Below are 23,901 nucleotides of genomic sequence, written 5' to 3'. Positions count from 1 at the left end.
CCCACTGGTTGATGCTTATTTATAAAACTCTCTTAGGCCTCACTCCCCCTATCTGAGATATCTACTGCAGCCCTCATCCTCCACATACAACACCCGTTCTGCCAGTCACCTTCTGTTAAAAGGTCCCCAAAGCACACACATCCCTCGTCTTTTCAGTTCGCTGCAGCTAGCGACTGGAACGAGCTGCAACAAACACTCAAACTGGACAGTTTTATCTCAACCTCTTCATTCAAAGACTCAATCATGGACACTCTTACTGACAGTTGTGGCAGCATTGCGTGATGTATTGTTGTCTCTACCGTCTTGCCCTTTGTGCTGTTGTCTGTGCCTAATAATGTTTGAACCATGTTTTGTGCTGCTACCATGATGTTTTGCTACCATGTTGTGTTGTCATGTGTTGCTGCCTTGCTATGTTGATGTCCTAGGTCACTCTTTATGTAGTGTTGTGTTGTCTCTCTTCTGGGGATGTGTGATTTGTCCTATATTTATATGTTATTTATTTATTTTTAATCCCAGCCCCCGTCCCCGCAGGAGGTCTTTTGTCTATGGTAGGCTGTCATTGTAAATAAGAATTTGTTCTTAACTGACTTGCCTAGTTAAATAAAATAATATTAAAAATAAATTGAATGACCACCTCATCTCTGTACCCCGCACATACAATTATCTGTAATGTTCCTCAGTCGAGCAGTGAATTTTAAACACAGATTCAACCACAAAGACCACGGAGGTTTTCCAATGCCTCGCAAAGAAGAGCACCTATTGATTGATGTGTAAAAAATAAAATCTGACATTGAATATCCCTTTTAACATGGTGAAGTTATTAATTACACTTTGGATGGTGTACAGTATCAATACACTCAGTCACTACAAAGATACAGGCGTCCTTCCTAATTTAGTTACTGGAGAGGAAGGTAACTGCTCAGGGATTTCACCACGAGGCCAATGGTGACTTTAAAACAGTTTCAGAGTGGCTGTGATAGGAGAAAACTGAGGATGGATTAACATTGCAGTTTCTCCACAATACGAACCTAATTAACAGAGTGAAGGAAGCTTGTACAGAATAAAATTATTCCAAAACATGTATCCTGTGATTGCAACAAGGCACTAAAGTAATACTGAAAAAAATGTGTCAAAGCAATAAACTTTTTGTCCTGGATACAAAGTGTTACATTTGGGGCAAATCCAATACAACACATTACTGAATACAACTCTCCATATTTTTAAGCATAGTGGTGGCTGCATCATGTTATAGGTATGGTTGTAAACATTAAGTACTGGGGAGGTTTACAGGATAAAAATAAATAAATGGAATGGTGCTAAGCACAGTCAAAACCCTAGAGATAAACCTGGTTCAGTCTGCTTTCCATCAGACACTGGGATATTAATTCACCTTTCAGCAGAACAATAACCTAAAACACAAGGCCAAATCTACAATGGAGTTGCTTACCAAGAAGACAGTGAATGTTTCTCTTGCAGAGTTACAGTTTTGACTTAAATCTGATTGAAAATCTATGACAAGACTTGAAAATGGTTTCTAGCAATGATCAACAACCAATTCGACAGAGCTTGAAGAATTATGAAAATAATAATGGGCAAGTATTGTACAATCTAGTTGTGCAAAGCTCTTAGAGACTTACCAGGAATACTCAGCCATAATTGCTGTCAAAGATGATTCTAACATGTATTGCCTCAGGGGGTTGAATACTTACATGTATTCAAGGATTATGAATTTTTAGCTCATTGTGGATTACAGGATGTCTAAAAGCTGCAGCCACGCCCCAGTTCTCATTGATGGCACTGAGGTGGAGCGTGTGCCCAGCTTCAAATTCCTGGGTGTCTACATCTCCGAGGACCTCTCCTGGACCATCAACACCTCAACCCTGGTCAAAAAAGGTGCAAGCGGTGTCTGCCACAAATTGTTTTCCCTCCTACCATCAGGCTAACGGTACATGTCTCTACGTTCCCGCAACTAGCAGGCTCAAGAACAGATCCTTTCCAGCTATTGTAACCCTGCTGAATTCTGTGACATAGCACTAGCCATATCCACCCGCCCACCTCTTAGTACTGCCTCTTAGGGACCTTGTTGCACGACTCTCTTTGCACTCTTCACGGTACTACTGGACTCAGTACTACTGTTTTTTTGCAAGATGACGTTTTACATTCTCCCAACCAACTATGCTATTTTGTTATTATTCTGACATTTCACATTCTAAAATAAAGTGGTGGTCCTGACTGACCTAAATACAGATCATTCTTACTAGGATTAAATGTCAGGAATTGTGAAAAACTGAGTTTAAATGTATTTGGCTAAGGTGGGGGTTGGGTTGTGTATCGGAGGACGCATGACTTTCAACCTTCGTCTCTCCCGAGCCGGTACGGGAGTTGTAGCGATGAGACAAGATAGTAGCTACTACAACAATTGGACACTACGAAATTGGGGAGAAAAAAGGTGTAAAAAAAAAAATATATATATATAACAAAGATTGTACTTAATTGTTTCACTTGTACATTTTTTGTACTCTTTTATTTGCACTTCTGGTTAGATGCTAACAGCATTTCATTGTGGTGTACTTGTACTTGTTCAATGACAAAGTTTAATCTAACTATAAGACTGCAGATATGGCCAGGGCAATAAATTGCAATTCCGTACTGTGAGACACCTAAGGCAGTGGGGAGACAGGACGGACAGCTGAACATCCTCGCAGGGACAGGTACAGGATGGCCCGAGTTACACCAGGAACGCACAATCCCTCCATTGCTCAGACTGTCTGTGATAGTCTGAGAGAGGCTGGACAGGGCTTGTAGGCCTTGTAGGCTAAGGCAGGTCCTCACCAAACATCACAGGCAACAACGTCGCCTATGGGCACAAACCCACCATCGCTGGACCAGACAGGACTGACAAATGTGCTCTTCACTGATGAGTTGCGGTTTTATCTCACCAGGGGTGATGGTCGGATTCACGTTTATTGTCGAAGGAATGAGCGTTACACCGAGGCCTGTACTCTGGAGCGGGATGGGTCGGTCATGGTCTGGGGCGGTGTGTCATAGCATCATCGGACTGAGCTTGTTGTCATTGCAGGCAATCTCCACGCTGTGCGTTACAGGGAAGACATCCTCCTCCCTCATGTGGTACCCTTCCTGCAGGCTCATCCTGACATGACCCTCCAGCATGCCCATTCCACCAGCCATACTGCTCGTTCTGTGTGTGATTTCCTGCAAGACAGGAATGTCCGTTTTCTGGTATGGCTAGCGAAGAGCCCGGATCTCAATCCCATTGAGCACGCCTGGGACCTGTTGGATCGGAGGGTGAGGGCTAGGGCCATTCCCCCCAGAAATGTCTGGGAACTTGCAGGTGCCTTGGTAGAAGAGCAGGGTAACATCTCACAGCAAGAACAGGCAACTCTGGTGCAGTCCATGAGGAGATGCACTGCAGTACTTAATGTAGCCGTGGAAAGTCAAGGGGTGTGAATACGTTAAGGCACTGTATATAAATAAATCATCGCTGCTTTGTCATTGCTGTTTTCAATCTGATACAAATCTATATTCTCTGGACAAATTGAAAATAAAGTCTAAAATAAATTTAGTCTAAAATATCATATCAATTAAGGCCAATTTTGATTATTATGGTAGCATAATGATGACAGATAATACAATGCTGTAATATTTGTATTTATAATTATTAATAAAAATAGGTGGTAGTTTCCTTTTCACACATGGACATTTTTTGCCTCTTGAAATTTCAGCTCTGTTGCACCCTCTAGAGTAATATCTCCCAACATTTTCAATGCAGAGATGTAGGTAGTAAAGACGATTACTTCTTTAATTAAAGAGAAGTCTTCAAAAAGTTTATTCAATTCTTAAACATTTACATATCTAAAAGAGAAACATTTGAGAAAACACAATTTGTCCTCATACAGTGTGATGATTGATCAGATGGTAGCTGTCATCCTCGATTCCCTCGTTCCCTGTGAACACTCGCACAACTTCCCAATTCTTGCACCTTTGCTAACTGCACATTGCTGATCCGCATCACACTGTGGGTACAGAGACACAGAGAACATATTTATTTTTGCTCTAGTACACTGTAACCTACTTGACAATATCAGACAAAATAATAGTCACTCAAATGATAAACATTTCGATGCTCTGGCATTTCTTAACAAGTTTCTACAATACAATTATATTACAATAAAGTAAATTCTAAACCCAATCCTCTTACCATGGGAACACAACCAAACTTCTAATCCTAGGACAATGTCTGCTTACGACAGAGAAGAAACAAGTTTAGTTTGGCATGTCCATGTTTCTGTCTGCAATGGTAGCTTATAAACATAGACAATCTAACAGTTTCACCATTATGAGCTATTTCCATTAGTGTCCATTCGTGCAATCAATCAGTACACATGCTGTGTGTGAATTGATAGCACACAAAACCATCTGTCCAAGTCATTGAGCAATGTACTTTTTAGAAGTTAGAACCCTATTGGTAGGCCTATAAACCCTTTATAAAACATAATCATGTTATTCCAGCAAGTATTAACTAAAGAACTTTTCAATATTTTTTTTTCATCTGGTGTCTGAATTGAGTCTTCTTCAGGGGAGCGCGTTTCCAGAAAGTCGTGGGAGCTGGTCGTCAGTACCAACACAGAGTAGGTAGCGCTGAGGAGGAGCTGGCTGCCGATTATGGTGCTGAAATGCACTGAACCTGATTGGAGGTCGATAGCAAAGAGACGCGGGAGGGGCAGGCGCAGCAGTAGGTCTAGACGTCTGGGCTCGTATTCCGGCTGGCAGACCACCTGGACCAACTTTTCATTGACATCATCTGTTACTATAATCATAACACTGAAATGCTGGAAGGATTTGACAGGTGACATGTTGAGTCAAATGTGTTCACATTGCCTATACATTTGATTTATTAGGATCCCCATTAGCCGACGCCAATGGTGACAGCTAGTCTTACTGGGGTCCAACACATAACGGGGAAAAAAAACAGTTTACATGTTAATGTTTTGAAATGTGTGTAAATTGTAACGTGTGTGTGCGCGCATATATCAGTTCCACATGTCAGTACATAGACACGGGAGAGAGAAGTGCAATGGTGTGGATTTATGTTTTTTTTTGTATACATGTGCTTTTGCCATTTTCTAAGGGGAACATAACTTATTCAACTCAAACTCTGGCATTTTGTCTGGAAAACTGGCATTTCCAACATATTCTTCCCTCCGGAGAATTAGAGTTTTAGAGTTGACGCCCCAAAGTGATTGAGAGGCGTCAATGTGATAATCAAAATAGCAAAGTTTGAGTTATTGGCTGGCTTTTTTCTGTTCACATGAAATACCCATGCTACACCGAATAATAGCTGTTAATAACCTGAACATCAAGGAAAAGGGTGGCTACTTTGAAGAATCGCAAATATAAAATATATTTTGATTTGTTTAACACTTTTTTGGTTACCACATGATTCTATGTGTTATTTCATCATTTTGATGTCTTCACTATTATTCTACAATGTAGAAAATACTAAAATAAAAATTTTAAAAAACGTTTTGACTGGTACTGTATATTGGCAGCTATTGTGTATCCTAGACAAAAATCCATAGAAATCTTACAGCGTTTCTGCAAAGAACTCTTTACATAAAATTGTCTAACTACAGTATTCAAATTCCCAATAGAGATACTAAATCAATCCCATTTTGAGAGTCTAAGGGTCATTTGATCTTTTGACCATCTACGTCAAACCACATCTGCTTCCCATCTCCTCATCCTTGGCCTAAGAGTCGTTCCAAATTGGTCCCCAGTGTTATATCTGGAACACTGCGTCATCCACACAGATCATAGACTTATTAAAAGTTCAATTTTGTGGTGACTGGTGAGGGTGTGTGTCATTTAAGACTCAAATAATGATTTAAATCACATTTTCTGCATTTAGGCTGCACATATACTTGACGCATCTGAAAAATTGCATATTTTTGCAAATATTACATTAGTGTTTTATAAAAGTGTAAAAATGTAACTAGTCCCTACTCGCTCACACATTTCTGAGAAACAGTTTAATTAATTGGCATAATATTGACACTATAGTTCTTACGTCCTGAAGAAAACTATGTGGTGAATCTCAGGGATAAAGGTGAGGAGATGAGTAAACCATGCTGGGTGGTTTGAGAGACCCAATTGCCACCAGTCTGATATTATATTGTTTATCATGTCTGCTATCCTTTTAAACAATTACTATTCAATTGCATCTAAATAAAACATGTATAACAAAATGCCAAGGCATGTGACTTGGTCGTATTCCTTTTCTCTTGACAAAAAAAAGCAAGTGACAAGTAGGAAATAATTGAACGCAAACTTCCTTATCAGTAAGCAGACATCCGTGAAGCATGACCATTGGTCAACAATGTATTCCAGATGTCCTGAAACAGAGAAAACAGCACCCAGATTGTCCGAATATATACTGAACAAACATATAAAACGCAACATGTAAAGTATTGGTCCCATATTTCATGAGCTGAAATAAAAGATCACAGAAGAAATGTCCCATACAGACAAAAAGCTTATTCTTGATATGTGCACAAATTTGTTTACATCCCTGTTAGTGAGCATCTCCTTTGTCAAGATAATCCATCCACCTGACAGGTGTGGCATATCAAGAAGCTGATGAGCATGATCATTACACAGGTGCACCTTGTGCTGGGGGCAATGAAAGGCCACTCTAAAAAACAACAACACAATGTCACAGATGTCTCAATGTTTTGAGGGAGCCTGCAATTGGCATGCTGACTGCAGGAATGTCCACCAGAGCTGTTGCCAGAGAATTTTATATTTTAACATATGCTGCCTCAAACCTTGTTTGAGAGAATTTGGCAGTACGGCCACACAACGTGTAACTACGCCAGCCCAGAACCTCCATATCCGGCTTCTTTACCTTCGGGATAGTCTGAGACCAGCCATCCGGACAGCTGATTAAACTGAGGAGTACTTCTGTGTATAATAAAAGCTATTTTGTGGGGAAAAATGCATTCTCATAGGCTGGGCCTGGCTCCCAAGTAGGCCCACCCATGACTGCGCCCCTGTCGTCATGTGAAATCCAGATTAGGATTTAATGAATTCATTTCAATTGACTGATTTCCTTATATGAACTATAACTCGGTAAAATTGTGGAAATTGTTGTATGTTGCATTCGTTTTGTTCAATATATTTGCAATGTACAGCAGTAAAATAAATTCCTCAAATGAACTGAAACTAACATTTCCTGACAACAGCTGAGGGATCAACAATTCATTCTAATGGTTTCCACTTGACCAAAAACTAGCATCCCATTATTTTCTCTTTCCCCCAAAAACTATCCTTGGCAAACCTTTTATCAACAGTATAAAAAAAAACTGAAAAGTGTCAAAAAACTGAAAAGTAAAGATAGTTTTCCAAAAAGCCTCTTAATTAAAGAGCGGAGTTAACGCCATATTGAACTAAGGTCAACATACCCCTAACTGCTTATCCACATCACCTTCTTGTCAAAACACACATTTTCAGTAAGAAAAAAAACCTGCAAACTGTGATGCATCCCACAGAGCCCCAAATTAGACTAGCTCTGTGTAGTACACAAACATTCAGTCTTTGGAACTCTTGTCCTGTTGCAACAGGACAGCTCTTTCCTCTTCTTCCCCAATCTTGGGTCTTAAACCTGATCCACCTCTACGCAGATGACATCATTCTGTATACTTCTGGCCCTTTGGACACTGTTTTAACAACCCTCCAGACGAGCTTCAATGCCATACAACTCTCCTTCGCTGCCTGCACCTGCACGCCCATCCAACATCACTACTCTGGATGGTTCTGACTTAGAATATGCGGAGAACTACAAATACCTCGGTGTCTGGTTAGACTGTAAACTCTCCTTCCAGACTCGCATCAAACATCTCCAATCCAAAGTTAAATCTAGAATTGGCTTCCTATTTTGCAACAAAGCATCCTTCACTCATGATGCCAAACATAACCTTGTAAAACTGACCATCCTACCGATCCTCGACTTTGGCGATGTCATTTACAAAATAGCCTCCAATACCCTACTCAATAAATTGGATGCAGTCTATCACAGTCCCATCCATTTTGTCACCAAAGCCCCATATAATACCCACCACTGCGACCTGTAAGCTCTCGTTGGCTGGCCCTCACTTCATACTCGTCGCCAAACCCACTGGCTCCAGGTCATCTACAAGACACTGCTAGGTAAAGTCCCCCCTTATCTCAGCTCGCTGGTCACCATAGCATCACCCACCTGTAGCACGCGCTGCAGCAGGTATATCTCTCTGGTCACCCCCATAACCAATTCTTCGTTTGGCCGCCTCTCCTTCCAGTTCTCTGCTGCCAATGACTGGAACGAACTACAAAAATCTCTGAAACTGGAAACACTTCTCCCTCACTAGCTTTAAGCACCAGCTGTCAGAGTAGCTCACAGATTACTGTACCTGTACATAGCCCATCTATAATTTAGCCCAAACAACTACCTCTCCCCCTACTGTATTTATTTATTTTATATTGCTCCTTTGCACCCCATTATTTCTCTCTCTACTTTGCACATTTTTCCACTGCAAATCTACCATTCCAGTGTTTTACTTGCTATATTGTATTTACTTCACCACCATGGCCTTTTTTTTGCCTCTACCTCCCTTATCTCACCTCATTTCCTCATATTGTATATAGACTTATTTTCCTACTGTATTATTGACTGCATGTTTGTTTTACTCCATGTGTAACTGTGTTGTTGTATGTGTCAAACTGCTTTGCTTTATCTTGGCCAGGTCGCCATTGTAAATGAGAACTTGTTCTCAACTTGCCTACCTGGTTAAATAAAGGTGAAATAAATAAATACAATTAAACACCCATCAGAAAGGGAACAGGCAGGCAGTTATGAGAGCTTAATAGTACATAGCCTACCTGTGGAATTCCCCAGGGTGGTATCTTCAGTCCTAATATATCCTCATACGAGAATTACTCAGCCTGCAATCTTCAGTGACTGCAAAACTTAGGCCTTTACTTTTATAAGATTCAAATAGACCTACAGTTTTAAAATCGATAGATAGTGTCAGTGCCATCCCACCTCTCAATTCAAATATTTAAAATAACCTTTGATAAAGCAGTGGAATTGGAATTGAAACCGCATGAAGGTAGATCACTTTACCTTATTCCTCTGCCTGTTTCTCTTTATCAGCCCTCCTGCGACTTGTTTTCGTCTGTTGCATTGCCTAAGTACCAACAAGTTAAGTTCTATATTTCATTATGGAATCACTACAAAGCTGTTCAGCTCAAAATCACGATCCGAGAGAAGGATATCAAGGAGATGTCAATTTAAGGTTGACAAGAAAAATAGGTATTCATGTCATACCCCATACGAGACCCTGAAATGTTAAATGAGGAGTACTGACATTTACCTAGAAACCTACAGTGCATTCGGAAAGTATTCAGACCCCTTGACTTTTTCCACATTTTGCTACATTAACAGCCCTATTCTAAAATGGATTAAATCGTTTTTTCCCCCTCATCAATCTACACACAATACCCCATAATGGCAAAGCAAACACAGTTTTTTTTTTTTTTTTTACTTTGCAAATTTTTTAAAGATACCCTTTACTCAATACTTTGTTGAAACACCTTTGGCAGTGATTACAGCCTTGAGTATGACACTACAAGCTTGGCACACCTGTATTTGGAGAGTTTCTCCTATTCTTCTCTGCAGATCCTCTCAAGCTCTGGCTGGTTGGATGGGGAGCGTCACAGCACAGCTATTTTCAGGTCTCTCCAGAGATGTTCGATCGTGGTCAAGTCCGGGCTCGTGAAGGCACACTCAAGGACATTCAGAGACTTGCCCCGAATCCCCTTCTGTGTTGTCTTGGCTGAGTGCTTAGGGTCGTTGTCCTGTTGGAAGGTGAACCGTCGCCCCAGTCGGAGGTCTTGAGAGCTCTGGAGCAGGTTTTCATTAAGGATCGCTCTGTACTTTGCGCCATTCATCTTTCCCTCGATCCTGGACTCACCTCCCAGACAGGCCCTGAAAAACATCCCCACAGCATGATGCTGCCACCACCATGCTTCACCGTAGGGATGGTGCCAGGTTTCCTCCAGACGTGACACTTGGTATTCAGCCCAAAGAGTTCAATTTTGGTTTCATCAGACCAGAGAATCTTGTTTCTCATGGTGTGAGAGTCCTTTACCACTCTACCATTAAGACCAAATTGGTGGAGTGCTGCAGAGATGGTTGTCCTTCTGGAAGGTTCTCCCATCTCCACAGAGGAACTCTGGAGCTCTGTCAGGGACCATCGGGTTCTTGGTCACCTCCCTGACCAAGGCCCTTCTCCCCCAATTGTTCAGTATGGCCAGGCGGCCAGCTCTAGGAAGAGTCTTGGTGGTTGCAAACTTCTTCCATTTAAGAATGATGGCGGCCACTGGGTTCTTGGGAACCTTCAATGCTGCATAAATGTTCTGGTACCTTTCCCCAGATCTGTGCCTCGACACAATCCTGTCTCAGATCTCTACGGACAATTCCTTCGATCTCATGGCTTGGTTTTTGCTCGGACATGCACCGTCAATTGTTGGACCTTATATAAACAGGTGTGTACCTTTCCAAATCATGTCCAATCAATTTAATTTACCACAGGTGGACTCCAATGAAGTTGTAGAAACATCAAGGAGGATCAATGGAAACAGGAAGCTCCTGGGCTCAATTTTGAGGCTCATACATAAGTATTCAGACCTTTTGCTAAGTAAGGTATCCGTTTTTTATTTGTAATAAATGTGAATTTATTTTCTTTCGCTTTGTCATTATGGGTTATTGTGTGTAGATTGAGGAGGGTTATTCATTTTAGAATAAGGCTGTAACGTAACGAAATGTGGAAAAAGTCAATAGGTCTGAATACTTTCTGAATGCACATGGCAGTGTCTCTGTCAATAGGAATGCATGGTCTAGAAATGGAAAAGGCTCTTGCTAACCATGTAGCAGCCGGTGTGGTAGCCACACAGGTACCAGGACAGGAGCATGCTGGATATGTCTGTCACGGCTGAGTCTAGCCCATTGCTAGCATCGGCCAGCACTGCTCGGGGGGGCCATACACACGGTGGAGGTGGAGGAGGCAGGAAGTCCTGGAGAAGAAGATACCATTATTACACCTACAGTGCATTCGGCAAGTATTCAGACCCTTTGACTTTTTCCACATTTTGTTACATTACAGCCTTATTCTAAAATGTATTAAATACAAAAAAAAAATCGTCAGCAATCTACGTACACACAATAACCCATAATAACAAAGCGAAAACAGGTTCAGAAATGTTTGCAAATTTATACAAAACTGAAATACCTTATTTTACATAAGTATTCAGACTCGAGATTGAGCTCAGGTGCATCCCGTTTCCATTGATCATCCTTGAGATGTTTCTACAACTTGATTGGAGTCCACCTGTGGTAAATTCAATTGGTTGGAAATTATTTGGAAAGCACACACCTGTCCATATAAGGTCCCACAGTTGACAGTGCATGTCAGAGCAAAGACCAAGCCATGAGGTCGAAGGAATTGTCCGTAGAGCTACGAAACAGGACTGTGTCTCTTTCTAGAGCTGGCCGCCCGTCCAAATTGAGCAATCGGGGGAGAAGGGCATTGGTCAGGGAGGAGACCAAGAACCCGATGGTCACTCTGACAGAGCTCTAGAGTTCCTCTGTGCACTCTGCCAACCAGGCCTTCATTGTTGAGTGGCCAGACGGAAGCCACTCCTCAGTAAAAAGGGACATGATAGCCCGCTTGGAGTTTGCCAAAAGGCACCTAAAGACTCCCAGAAATTAAAAAATAAGATTCTCTGGTCTGATGAAACCAATATTGAGCTCTTCGGCCTAAATGCAAAGCGTCACATCTGAAGGAAACCTGACACCATCCCTACGGTGAAGCATGGTGGTGGCAGCATCATCATGCTGTGGGGATGTTTTTCAGCAGTAGGGACTGGGAGACTAGTCAGTATCAAGGCAAAGATGAACAGAGAAAAGTAGAGAGAGATCCTTAATGAAAACCTGCTCCAGAGCGCTCTGGACCTCCGACTGGGGCAAAGGATAACCTTCCAACAGGACAACGACCCTACGCACACAGTCACGACAACGCAGAAGTGGCTTCAGGACAAGTCTCAATGTCCTTGAGTGGCCCAGCAAGAGCCCAGACTTGAACCCGCTCGAACATCTCTGGAGAGACTTGAAAAGAGCTGTGCAGCAAAACTCCCCTTCCAACATGACAGAGCTTGAGAGGATCTGCAGAGAAGAATCGGATAAACTCTCCAAATACAGGTGTGCCAAGCTTGTAGCTTCATACCCAAGAAGAATCAAGGCTGTAATCGCTGCCAAAGGTGCTTCAACAAAGTACTGAGTAAAGGGTCTGAATACTTAAGTAAATGTGATATTTAAGTTGTTTTAAAAATATATATAAATTAGCAAACATTTCTGAAAACCTATTTTTGCTTCGTCATTATGGGGTACTGTGTGTAGATTGATGAGGGGGTTAAACAATTTGGAATAAGGCTGTAACCTAACAAAATGTAGTAAAAGTCAAGGGGTCTGAATACTTTCCGAAGGCACGTATATGAAATACAAGCTGAGTAGCTCTTATTTATAACTCAATTTATTGTACACCCACGACATAATACCACAGACATTGAATAACACTATTCTTGTTGGATGTACAGGCTGGAGGTAGCCAATCAAATCAAATGTATGTCACGTGCGCCGAATACAACAGCACAGTGAAATGCTTACTTATAGGCTCTAACCAACAGCGCAAATAAAGGTATTAGATGAACAATAGAGAAGTAAATAAATAAACACAACAGTCTCACACAGGTTGAAGATAGAAATGTAGGTAAGAACACACACAGCAGTCTCACCAGAGACTCCTTGGGCACTGGAGGAAAGAAGGAAAAGGGGTGATTGTTTGGTACCTCTCGCCGGCCACTTGGCTTCTTCTTATCCCCATGCTCCTTGCCAAAGTCATAGCTGCATTTGCCATAATCTTTTCCCTAAATATCACACACACACAAATCTTACAACAAATATCAGAATTGTCACATGCCATAGTGACAAGTCTTACACAATTGAATGCAAACTTCCTTATCAGTAAACATCAGACCTCAGTAAAGCATGGCCATTGGTCAACAATGTATTCCAGGTGTCCTGAAACAGAGGGAACAGCACCCAGACTCACTGGAGCAAACTTAGATGGCTGAGGTGAGGACAGCTCCTCTCGTCCCTCTTGTTGAGCTGTCCTCCAATCTCTTTCCATCCTCTTCCAATCAGCAATGTTGTTACTAGTGGAGCTGAACCCATCAACAGCCTAGGGACAAGAGAATTGCCTTATTGGACAGACCCACACACTGCTTTATCCTGGATTGACTGACATGTTCGTGGTAATTTAAACTTTGATACTATAAAATGATGACCCTACAAGTAACACTTATTCCATCTGTCATAACAAGGCCAAAAATGAATGTTCATGTGAAGTGTTACTCCTTGTTGCACTTTGGCATCAACTCTTCCTCTGTGGCCTCCCAGTTCTACTGGAGATAGCAGGCTGCTCAGCTCCAGCTCTTCCTCATTCCCGTAGCCTTCAAACTTCACCCGGCAGCGTTCGCCTCTCAACCACACCAGCACCGCTGGGTAGACCAGGCCATCCTCGGAGTACACCGCACGACACCGGTATCCCAGCCTCCATACCTGGTACACATAGGTGTTTTTATTACTACAACTGGTAGTAATAAAAGCAAGCTTGAGAAAAGGAACCGAAAGAAGTCAAGTTAACAGTGCTATCATGAATCTTTTATTATGGGTTTCTTTATTAGTCACACACCGTTGCAAAACGTTTTACACACCGTAGCACGTTTTGCTACAAGAACAAAGTGTTCTCCTGATGAAGACATAAAAAGGCAGAATTCATGCTTTTTGGTTTTGGTTGAATCTCATGATTTGGAAGGGGCCATCCGCTGACCACATGCCACAATCTCAGTCTTCTGTATAGCCTAACTCAGGGATGGCCAACTTTGATGGGAGTGGGGACCACAAAAAATCTGAACGCAGTGGCTCACAGGTCTGTGTACCCACATCCATACCCACACATGCAGTCAGAGCCGGCTCTAGCCTTTCAGGGCCCTAAGCAAAAGTTTGTTGAGATTCGGGGAGTTTTGATTCTCTCAGTTCTGGTGGGTTGTCTCCAAGCTTCTCTTTCACTATCTTTTTCATCATTACATCTCTGAAGGATGAAAGAAATACAAAAGGAGTTGTGTTTCTCCTAGGATTTTTTCAGTAGCGTTGGCAAAGGTAGTGGGGGCTGGGGTCTACCTCGCATTGGATTTTTTTTTTTTTTGGGGGGGACAACAACAACAGAGAAGGTCACTTCTGGTGACTTTTTAAACGGACATTCTACTCCAAAATAAATTCAAATTAAACACCAACTGAAATATAATTGTCCCTTTAAAACCATTATAACCTTTAGCTCGACTGATGCAGCATAGTGGCTTTAGTCTGAAGCATAGGGTTGCTCATCTGCATTTACCACTGAAGAACCCAAAGACTTGCATCAAATTCTACTTGCTACAAATATACGTTGTAACTTGTCCCTCTGACCAATTAATATGTATCGGCTTTTTTTGGTCCTCCAATAAATCGGTACCGGCGTTGATAAATCACAATCGGTCGACCTCTAAATGGGACCCTACATCCCACTATTGAAAGAATCACAGAAAGAGCATTGTGGAAAAGCATCACCCCTACATATTCCAAGTGTTCATTTTCAACCTATGCCTAATTGATTACCTTTGAGTTGGTCTTCGGGTCAACTGGTCCTTTGGTCGGCACATATGATTCAGACAGCGTCTGCGGATTGTCTGCAAGCTTCTCACCGCTCTCTTTTTCAGCCCTCTAAAAGATGAAACGATGACATTATTCAGGACCTGTTTTGGAAAAGTGTTCTTCTATTTGGTTTTAAGACATTCCTCCCATCCTCAATTCACAAGGATGAATCTCATGACTTGGAAGGTGCCACCTGCTGACCACATCCCAAAAAACTAAAGTCTCCCGTGTAGCCTAACTTTGAGTTTGCCTTTGGTTCAACCGGCTCCTTACTCAACACATGAGATTTGGGGAGTTTTGAGTCTGTCAATTTCGGTGGGTTGTTTCCAAGCTTCTCTTTGCTCTCTTTTTCATCATTACAGCTCTAAAAAAGGATGAAACAAATATTACAGGAGAAAATGCAGGATTCGTTATTGGATCACTGTCATGTCTTGGGGGTATGACATTTGACCCTCTTAACTTTATCATTCATCCTTATTCACAATTCATTCAGGATTACCTGTAATAATGGTAGCATCCACATTAATGTAGAAGTGTTTAGAAACATATTTTATTCTTATTTATATTAAAAGTAACTCCAAAATGGCACAATACATTAATTACCATTCATTTCTATTGGGCACAAAATAATCTGAAAGACAGCCAGACATGAAGGAGACATTCATGCTATTTTTGGGGGGTTTTAACACGTGCCTCCCATTCTTCGATTCACAAGGGGTGAATGTCATGAGTTAGAAGGGGCCATCCTCTGACCACAAAACATTTAGAGACTCAGATACCAAGATGAAACAATGATGAGAAAAAGCTTCAAGCCTGCACACCCCAAAAATGTCAGTCTATCTATAGACTTATTACCTTGGAGTCTGCCCTTGGGTCACTTGGTTCCAGACCTGGCACACAAGATTTGGACAATTCTGATTCAAACAATTTCTGTAGATTGTCACAAAGCTTCTCACTACTCTCTTTTTCATTGTTTAAGCTCTGAAGTATGAATGAAACAAAGGAGATTCATTAATGTACTGTTTTTCGTTTCAAGACGTCGCCGTCAACAAAACAAGTCTTACAGGCACCAGTTTTGTCGTACCTGGACTACTGCTCAGTCAAATTATGGTCAAATTCTGGCTGCCACAAAGAGGGACATAGGCAAATTACAGTTGGCCCAGAACAGAGCAGCAGGGCTGGCCCTTAAATGTACACGGGGAACTAACATCAATAACATGCATGTCAATCTCTCCTGGCTCACAGTAGAGGAGAGGTTGACTGCATCATTACTTGTCTTTGGGAGAAGTATTAACATGCTGAAAGCACCGAGCTGTCAGTTTAAATGCTCAGACACCCATGCATACCCCACAAGACATGCCACCAGAGGTCTCTTCACAGTCCCCAAGTCCAGAACAGACTATGGGAAATGCAAAGTACTACTGGATGTTGTTAAGAGATAGATGAGAGGGGTTGAGTGGAGCTGAAGGGTGGGACTAAAACAAAACAAAGATAACTAATGTAAAATATATTGTGTTTGTAAAATGTATATACACTGCTCAAAAAAATAAAGGGAACACTTAAACAACACAATGTAACTCCAAGTCAATCACACTTCTGTGAAATCAAACTATCCACTTAGGAAGCAACACTGATTGACAATAAATTTCACATGCTATTGTGCAAATGGAATAGACAACGTTTGGAAATTATAGGCAATTAGCAAGACACCCCCAATAAAGGAGTGGTTCTGCAGGTGGTGACCACAGACCACTTCTCAGTTCCTATGCTGTGTCTGTCAGCGTAGTGTCCAGAGCACGGAGGTGCTACCAGGAGACAGGCCAGTACATCAGGAGACGTGGAGGAGGCCGTAGGAGGGCAACAACCCAGCAGCAGGACCGCTACCTCCGCCTTTGTGCAAGGAGGAGCACTGCCAGAGCCCAGCAAAATGACCTCCAGCAGGCCACAAATGTGCATGTGTCTGTTCAAACGGTCAGAAACAGACTCCATGAGGGTGGTATGAGGGCCCGACGTCCACAGGTGGGGGTTGTGCTTACAGCCCAACACCGTGCAGGACGTTTGGCATTTGCCAGAGAACACCAAGATTGGCAAATTCGCCACTGGCGCCCTGTGCTCTTCACAGATGAAAGCAGGTTCACACTGAGCACATGTGACAGACGTGACAGAGTCTGGAGACGCCGTGGAGAACGTTCTGCTACCTGCAACATCCTCCAGCATGACCGGTTTGGCGGTGGGTCAGTCATGGTGTGGGGTAGCATTTCTTGGGGGGGGCCGCACAGCCCTCCATGTGCTCGCCAGAGGTAGCCTGACTGCCATTAGGTACCAAGATGAGATCCTCAGACCCCTTGTGAGACCATATGCAGGTGTGGTTGGCCCTGGGTTCCTCCTAATGCAAGACAATGCTAGACCTCATGTGGCTGGAGTGTGTCAGCAGTTCCTGCAAGAGGAAGGCATTGATGCTATGGACTGGCCCACCCGTTTCCCAGACCTGAATCCAATTGAGCACATCTGGGACATCATGTCTCGCTCCATCCACCAACATTTGCACCACAGACTGTCCAGGAGTTGGCAGATGCTTTAGTCCAGGTCTGGGAGGAGATCCCTCAGGAGATCATCCGCCACCTCATCAGGAGCATGCCCAGGCGTTGTAGGGAGGTCATACAGGCACGTGGAGGTCACACACACTACCGAGCCTCATTTTGACTGGTTTTAAAGACATTACATCAAAGTTAGATCAGCCTGTAGAGTGGTTTTCCACTTTAATTTTGAGTGTGACAAATTTGATTTCCATTGATAATTGTTGTGTGATTTTGTTGTCAGCACATTCAATTATGTAAAGAAAAAAGTATTTAATAAGAATATTTCATTCATTCAGATCTAGGATGTGTTATTTTAGTGTTCCCTTTATTTTTTTGAGCAGTAATATATATATATATATATATATATATATATATATATATATATATATATATATATATATATATATATATACACACACACACACACACACACAGTGGGGCAAAAATGTATTTAGTCAGCCACCAATTGTGCATGTTCTCCCACTTAAAAAGATGAGAGAGGCCTGTAATACCATCATAGGTACACTTCAACTATGACGGACAAAATTAGAAAAAAAATCCAGAAAATCACATTGTAGGATTTTTTATGAATTTATTTGCAAATTATGGTGGAAAATAAGTATTTGGTCACCTACAAAAAAGCACGATTTCTGGCTCTCGCAGACCTGTAACTTATTCTTTAAGAGGATCCTCTGTCCTCCACTCGTTACCTATATTAATGGCACCTGTTTGAACTTGTTATCAGTATAAAAGACATCTGTCCACAACCTCAAACAGTCACATTCCAAACTCCACTATGGCCAAGACCAAAGAGCTGTCAAAGGACACCAGAAACAAAATTGTAGACCTGCACCAGGCTGGGAAGACTGAATCTGCAATAGGTAAGCAGCTTGGTTTGAAGAAATCAACTGTGGGAGCAATTATTAGGAAATGGAAGACATACAAGACCACTGATAATCTCCCTCGATCTGGGGCTCCACGCAAGATCTCACCCCGTGGGGTCAAAATGATCACAAGAACGGTGAGCAAAAATCCCAGAACCACACGGGGGGACCTAGTGAACCTGCAGAGAGCTGGGACAAAAGTAACAAAGCCTACCATCAGTAACACACTACGCCGCTAGGGACTCAAATCCTGCAGTGCCAGACGTGTCCCCCTGCTTAAGCCAGTACATGTCCAAGCCTGTCTGAAGTTTGCTAGAGAGCATTTGGATGATCCAGAAGATTGGGATAATGTCATATGGTCAGATGAAACCAAAATATAACTTTTTGTTAAAAACTCAACTCGTCGTGTTTGGAGGACAAAGAATTCTGAGTTGCATCCAAAGAACACCATACCTACTGTGAAGCATGGGGGTGGAAACATCATGCTTTGGGGCTATTGTTCTGCAAAGGGACCAGGACGACTGATCCGTGTAAAGGAAAGAATGAATGGGGCCATGTATCGTGAGTGAGTGAAAACCTCCTTCCATCAGCAAGGGCATTGAAGATGAAACGTGGCTGGGTCTTTCAGCATGACAATGATCCCAAACACACCGCCCGGGCAACGAAGGAGTGGCTTCATAAGAAGCATTTCAAGGTCCTGGAGTGGCCTAGCCAGTCTCCAGATCTCAACCCCATAGAAAATCATTGGAGGGAGTTGAAAGTCCGTGTTGCCCAGCAACAGCCCCAAAACATCACTGCTCTAGAGGAGATCTGCATGGAGGAATGGGCCAAAATACCAGCAACAGTGTGTGAAAACCTTGTGAAGACTTACAGAAAACGTTTGACCTCTGTCATTGCCAACAAAGGGTATATAACAAAGTATTGAGATCAACTTTTGTTATTGACCAAATACTTATTTTCCACCATCATTTGCAAATAAATTCATTAAAAATCCTACAATGTTATTTTCTGGATTTTTTTTCTCATTTTGTCTGTCATAGTTGAAGTGTACCTATGATGACAATTACAGGCCTCTCTCATCTGTTTAAGTGGGAGAACTTGCACAATTGGTGGCTGACTAAATATTTTTTTGCCCCACTGTATGTATGTATATAAACATATGGGGGACTGGAAATCATGCAGTCAATTACATTGATGGAAGCTACAATCTGCAATATTAAAGCTGCTCTACCCCCTAAAAATGTTTATAAAATAAACGCACAGTACTACATAGAGCCATGACTACATGGAACTCTATTCCACATCAACTAACTCAGTTAAGCAGTCAAATCAACAAAAAAAACATGTTGAGATAAAACTACACCTTATGGAACAGTGCGGATTGTGAAGAGACAGACACACACTACTATACACTTTAATATTGCTGTATTATGGATTTTGTATTTTACACTGAAAAATATATATATATAATCCCAACATGTAAAGTGTTGGTCCCATGTTTCATGAGCCGAATAAAAGAACCCAGAAATGTTCCATACGCACAAAAAGCTTATTTCACTAAATAATGTTGCATCCATCCATCTGACCGGTGGCATATCAAGAAGCTGATTAAACGGCATGATCATTTTACAGGTGCACCTTGTGCTGGAGCCAATAAATAGCTACTAAAATGTGCCGTTGTCACACAACACAATGACCCAGATGTCTCAAGTTTTGACAGAGCGTGCCATTGGCATGCTGACTACAGGAAGGTCCACCAGAGCTGTTGCAGAGAATTTAAATGTTAATTTTTCTACCATTCATTTTGCCTCCAATGTCATTTATGGTATGGACAGTGAACTCAATTGCAGTTTATCAATGGAAATTAGAATGCAGAGATACCGTGCCATTTATCTGCTGCCATCACCTCATGTTTCAGCATGAAAATGCACGGCACCATGTCACAAGGATCTGTACACAACTCCTGGAAGCTGAACATTCCCCAGTTCTTCCATGGCCTGCATACTCACCAGACATGTCACCCATTGAGCATGTTTGAGATGCTCTGTACCAACAAGTACGACAGCGTGTTCCAGTTCCCGCCAATATCCAGCAACTTTGCACAGTCATTGAAGAGGAGTGGGACAACATTCCACAGGACACAATCAACAGCCTGATCAACTCTATGCGAAGGAGATGTGTCGAGCTGCATGAGGCAAATGGTGGTCACACCAGATACTGACTGGTTATCTGATCCACGCCACAACCTTTCTTTTTAATGTTACTAACAAGTGCATGTTTTTATTCCAGATATAGATTAGGGCCTAATTCATTCATTTCAATTGACTGATTTCCTTAAATGAATTGTAACTCAGTCAAATATTTTATATTGTTGCATTTATATTTTCGTTCAGTATAGATATGTTGTGGTATAGTGTGTCATGTACTGTTTTATTTTGTATGTAATTGTCGCTTGTTTGGACACCAGGAAGAGTAGCAGCAGCTAATGGGGATCAGTAATAAAATACTCCCCACCACCATCGACTCACAAGGGACAAATCTCATGAGGCGCTTCCTTTCCCTTTGTCTTGTCTCTTTGAGCTGAAGGAAGCTAGCTAAGTAACGCTACATCAGAGCCAAGTATTTAGGGGAGAAAACATGTATGGCTCTGCACTACAAATTAGTTCATCCATCCACTTGTATACTTGTCAAACTTTACCCGAAATGTTCGGAGGGCGTCTTCATAGGCCTTTACCAGTGCGGAGTCGTCAGTAGACACAGCTAAAGACACGTTATCCTACATCAAAACAGTAACAACATACTTTACATTTTAACTTCGTAATAATAAGAAAAAGCTAGCTATGGACGTTAGCTATTAACTTTCTCAGTGGTTAACTGGCTCATCATCAGCTTGGTTGAGATTGTAACGTTAGTTAGCTAGTAATTTAACGTTATACGATAAAACCCTTACCTCGACTCTTTCACTTCGGAAAACAATACTTTCATAATATTCATCCATAACTAGCTAGTTGAATTAAACACACGTATTAACTTGTTATATTTTTCGTGACATTAGGCCATTGTCAAGTTTAGTAGCAAACGCTTTGATTGTGCATCGTTCAAAACACCTGGGAACTCGTAAATATCCGACTTCAGTGTGTTCAAGATAACTACAAAGGTGGGAAAATGAGTTTTGAATCGTCATCCAACTTGGAATTCCAAGTAGGAAACTCTGGCATCTGTCTAGAGCACAGACTTGAAGGTCATGATTTGACCACGTTTTTTTCCCGAGTTCACAGTCATCTTGAAAACACAATTATGCTACATTAATGGTGCGTTCAAGACAACTGGGAACTCGGAAAAATACGGGGTCAAATCATGTCGTCAATGATCTTGTCGGAAAGTCAGAGTTCTAGTTGGCCCACAATATTAATTACCGTGTTAGGATAACCACAGTGAGTTCCCCAGGGTGTCTTTCCATGCACCCCTGATGAAGAACGCGAGACCTCTGTATTACCAACTGCAGGTCTACCAAAATTACTTATTTTTTTTAAAGCACGCAATTCCCGCCTTATAATCAGATACCTTTCGGAAATGACTTGGGCAGAAGATTAGAACGTTCCCTTTCATCTGTGACTAGAGTTTCACACCGATATGAGTCCAGAAATTCGGGGCCCAGAAATACTAACGATCAAATATAGGCTAAGCAGTCACATCTATTTGTTAATAACATAATCCGCCGATTTATCAAGGAATTGATCAACTGCTACAAAGTTGACAGTGCATGACATCTTCACCAAGAGAAGAAGAACATCGATAGCCTAGATTGTATTTGTGGACTAGTGTGCTATAATTTGATTTCATCACAACTGCGCTATTCACAGCTCAAGATAAGCCTTTCCAGTCGCTTGACAATTTATGATATAAGCCTATCAAACCTGAACTACACTACTGCAGTATCAAGTAGTGGTTGCTAATTGTCCCCATTGTCTATTTGGTTTACATTAATTTAGCGTGAAACGCGTGATTTCAGAATTGGGAGCAGATCAGGGAACAAATCAGCGAATGTCTCCAAAATGGGCCACACCTGATACTATGTAAAGTGCGACTAGTCTGAATCAATATCAGTCTTCGAGAGTGTAGATATTCAATTGGCCACTAAACGGCGCTCCACGCTAAGAAGAACAACGTTTTATTATAGCCTCACTGCACATACGGCTTTCTGATCACTGTTCTAGCACTCTCATTAGGTACATGTTTAAGCAAACAATGAAAGTTTTGAGCCAATATGACTATTAAAATATGTAGCCCCTAGAGTTGAACAATAACATGAGGTTTATTTAAAAGTTGTATATTTATACAAATTAGTAAGCAGTCTACTTTATCTATATGGATTTCATCTGCAGAGTATCTGCATTATCTGCAGAAATGTGGCTTTTTCAGTACAATGTGAGAGCTTGGTCTTGGTCTCATGACACAATTCAGCATAAGGGGGACAGTACGAGTTGCAACTTGTTACAACACGTTTCAACTTGCAGTTTCCTTGCGATGCAGCACAGAGTCCACTGAGGGGCGACTCGTGGTGAGCAATCTAATGTGAAACCCCACTGTTCTTTCTTACAATCACCATACTGTATAGAACAGGCCTTAAAAACATATAATTGAAAACTGTTCCCGAGAGTATTGGCTAACATATAAACCTATAAGTATTGGATGCTATAGGCCAATGCACATATAATAACAATGTAATAAGCATTCATAGGCCCATACAGTAAGTAGCCTTCAGTATCATGCAACATATGGATTGGAAGAAGTTAGAATTGAGACAAATGGAGTAGCCTAGTTTACCTGTCTGTCTGTAAAGTGAGATTCCGGAACAGATAGGATAACGCGATCCACTAATAGATCCTATGACTGCAGATGCAATTTGCCACGGTGGAACTAGAAGCTAGGTATAGGTGATGAAAGTTCCAGGTAGCTGAGTTCACCGCAGAAATTCGGTCACATTCTAGAAGATAGACGACTTTCAGAAAAAAAAGGTAGGGGAGCAGATACCCCAAGAAAATGTCATTTACATTGGTTTAACTGTCTGGACGCATCTTGGTTACACAGTACAGTACTATGGGCTGCTTGCTGCACGTGGTTTAACAAGAGGGAGGCCAGGTGCTATGGTAACAAACATGGATGGTAACAATGTATCCCTCTCTGCAAACTCCTCTGACTGCGGTGCTATCAACCAACGGACTTTGTCACAATGTTATTTTTGGCATAAAAACAATTGCATTAAGTTTTGTATTCAAAAAATGTAATGGAACAATATAGCTTATGTTAAATTAAACATACTTTCATAGACATGATCACAGTGACGACCCCAATATGAAGAAATACGCAGCAATGGAGAAGCTAAGGAAATTAATTCCGTGGCACACCGTAGAAGTAAACAAATTGATACTGAGCGAGGAAGGTGGGGGATTCTCTGAGACAGCCCACGTGGGTCCCCGAAATGTGTTGGCGTAAACAGCCAATGGTTGAAAAGAGTAGGGATTCCATGTATACCAATGAACAAATCAGGAAAGTAGCGAGTGAGTAACACCAC

At 41.7% G+C, this 23,901-nt stretch overlaps 1 protein-coding gene across 10 annotated transcripts; it reads right to left on the bottom strand.

The window, feature by feature from the left end:
* Positions 1–3,829: 3,829 nt before the first annotated feature.
* On the bottom strand, positions 3,830–23,786 carry LOC112250714 (survival motor neuron protein). 10 transcript variants are annotated; one of them, XR_006083435.1, is made up of 11 exons: positions 21,277–21,589; positions 21,025–21,102; positions 14,828–14,932; positions 13,526–13,732; positions 13,149–13,352; positions 12,907–13,038; positions 10,981–11,130; positions 9,179–9,242; positions 8,935–9,055; positions 4,220–4,258; positions 3,906–4,034 (listed from the first exon to the last, which is right to left on the bottom strand). XR_006083435.1 is itself a non-coding variant. In XM_024421083.2 (10 exons), the coding sequence occupies exons 1-8, from the start codon at positions 21,322–21,324 to the stop codon at positions 9,180–9,182; spliced, it is 987 nt and encodes a 328-aa protein (XP_024276851.1). In that variant the 5' UTR covers positions 21,325–21,589; the 3' UTR covers positions 3,906–4,034; positions 4,220–4,258; position 9,179. The 10 variants fall into 10 exon arrangements, 8 of the variants coding, with proteins under 8 accessions (XP_024276849.1, XP_024276852.1, XP_042177950.1 ...); XR_006083434.1 differs by having other exon boundaries at positions 3,895–4,258; XM_024421083.2 differs by lacking the exon at positions 8,935–9,055.
* Positions 23,787–23,901: the final 115 nt, after the last annotated feature.

This window comes from Oncorhynchus tshawytscha, linkage group LG05 (genome assembly GCF_018296145.1).
Source record: "Oncorhynchus tshawytscha isolate Ot180627B linkage group LG05, Otsh_v2.0, whole genome shotgun sequence".
In the NCBI taxonomy this organism is placed as follows: Eukaryota; Metazoa; Chordata; class Actinopteri; order Salmoniformes; family Salmonidae; genus Oncorhynchus; species Oncorhynchus tshawytscha.
Note: the sequence above shows the minus strand (reverse complement) of the source record. Positions and strands in the feature narration are given on the sequence as shown.

Excerpts from the sequence above, each read along its gene's own strand:
- LOC112250714 (XM_024421081.2), bottom strand. The coding sequence starts at position 21,324 with ATGGATGAATATTATGAAAGTATTGTTTTCCGAAGTGAAAGAGTCGAG. Across the intron at positions 21,103-21,276 it reads TCCGAAGTGAAAGAGTCGAG|GATAACGTGTCTTTAGCTGT; the intron begins GTAAGGGTTTTA and ends GTTTTGATGTAG. Across the intron at positions 13,733-14,827 it reads ACCCGAAGACCAACTCAAAG|GTATGGAGGCTGGGATACCG; the intron begins GTAATCAATTAG and ends TATGTGTACCAG.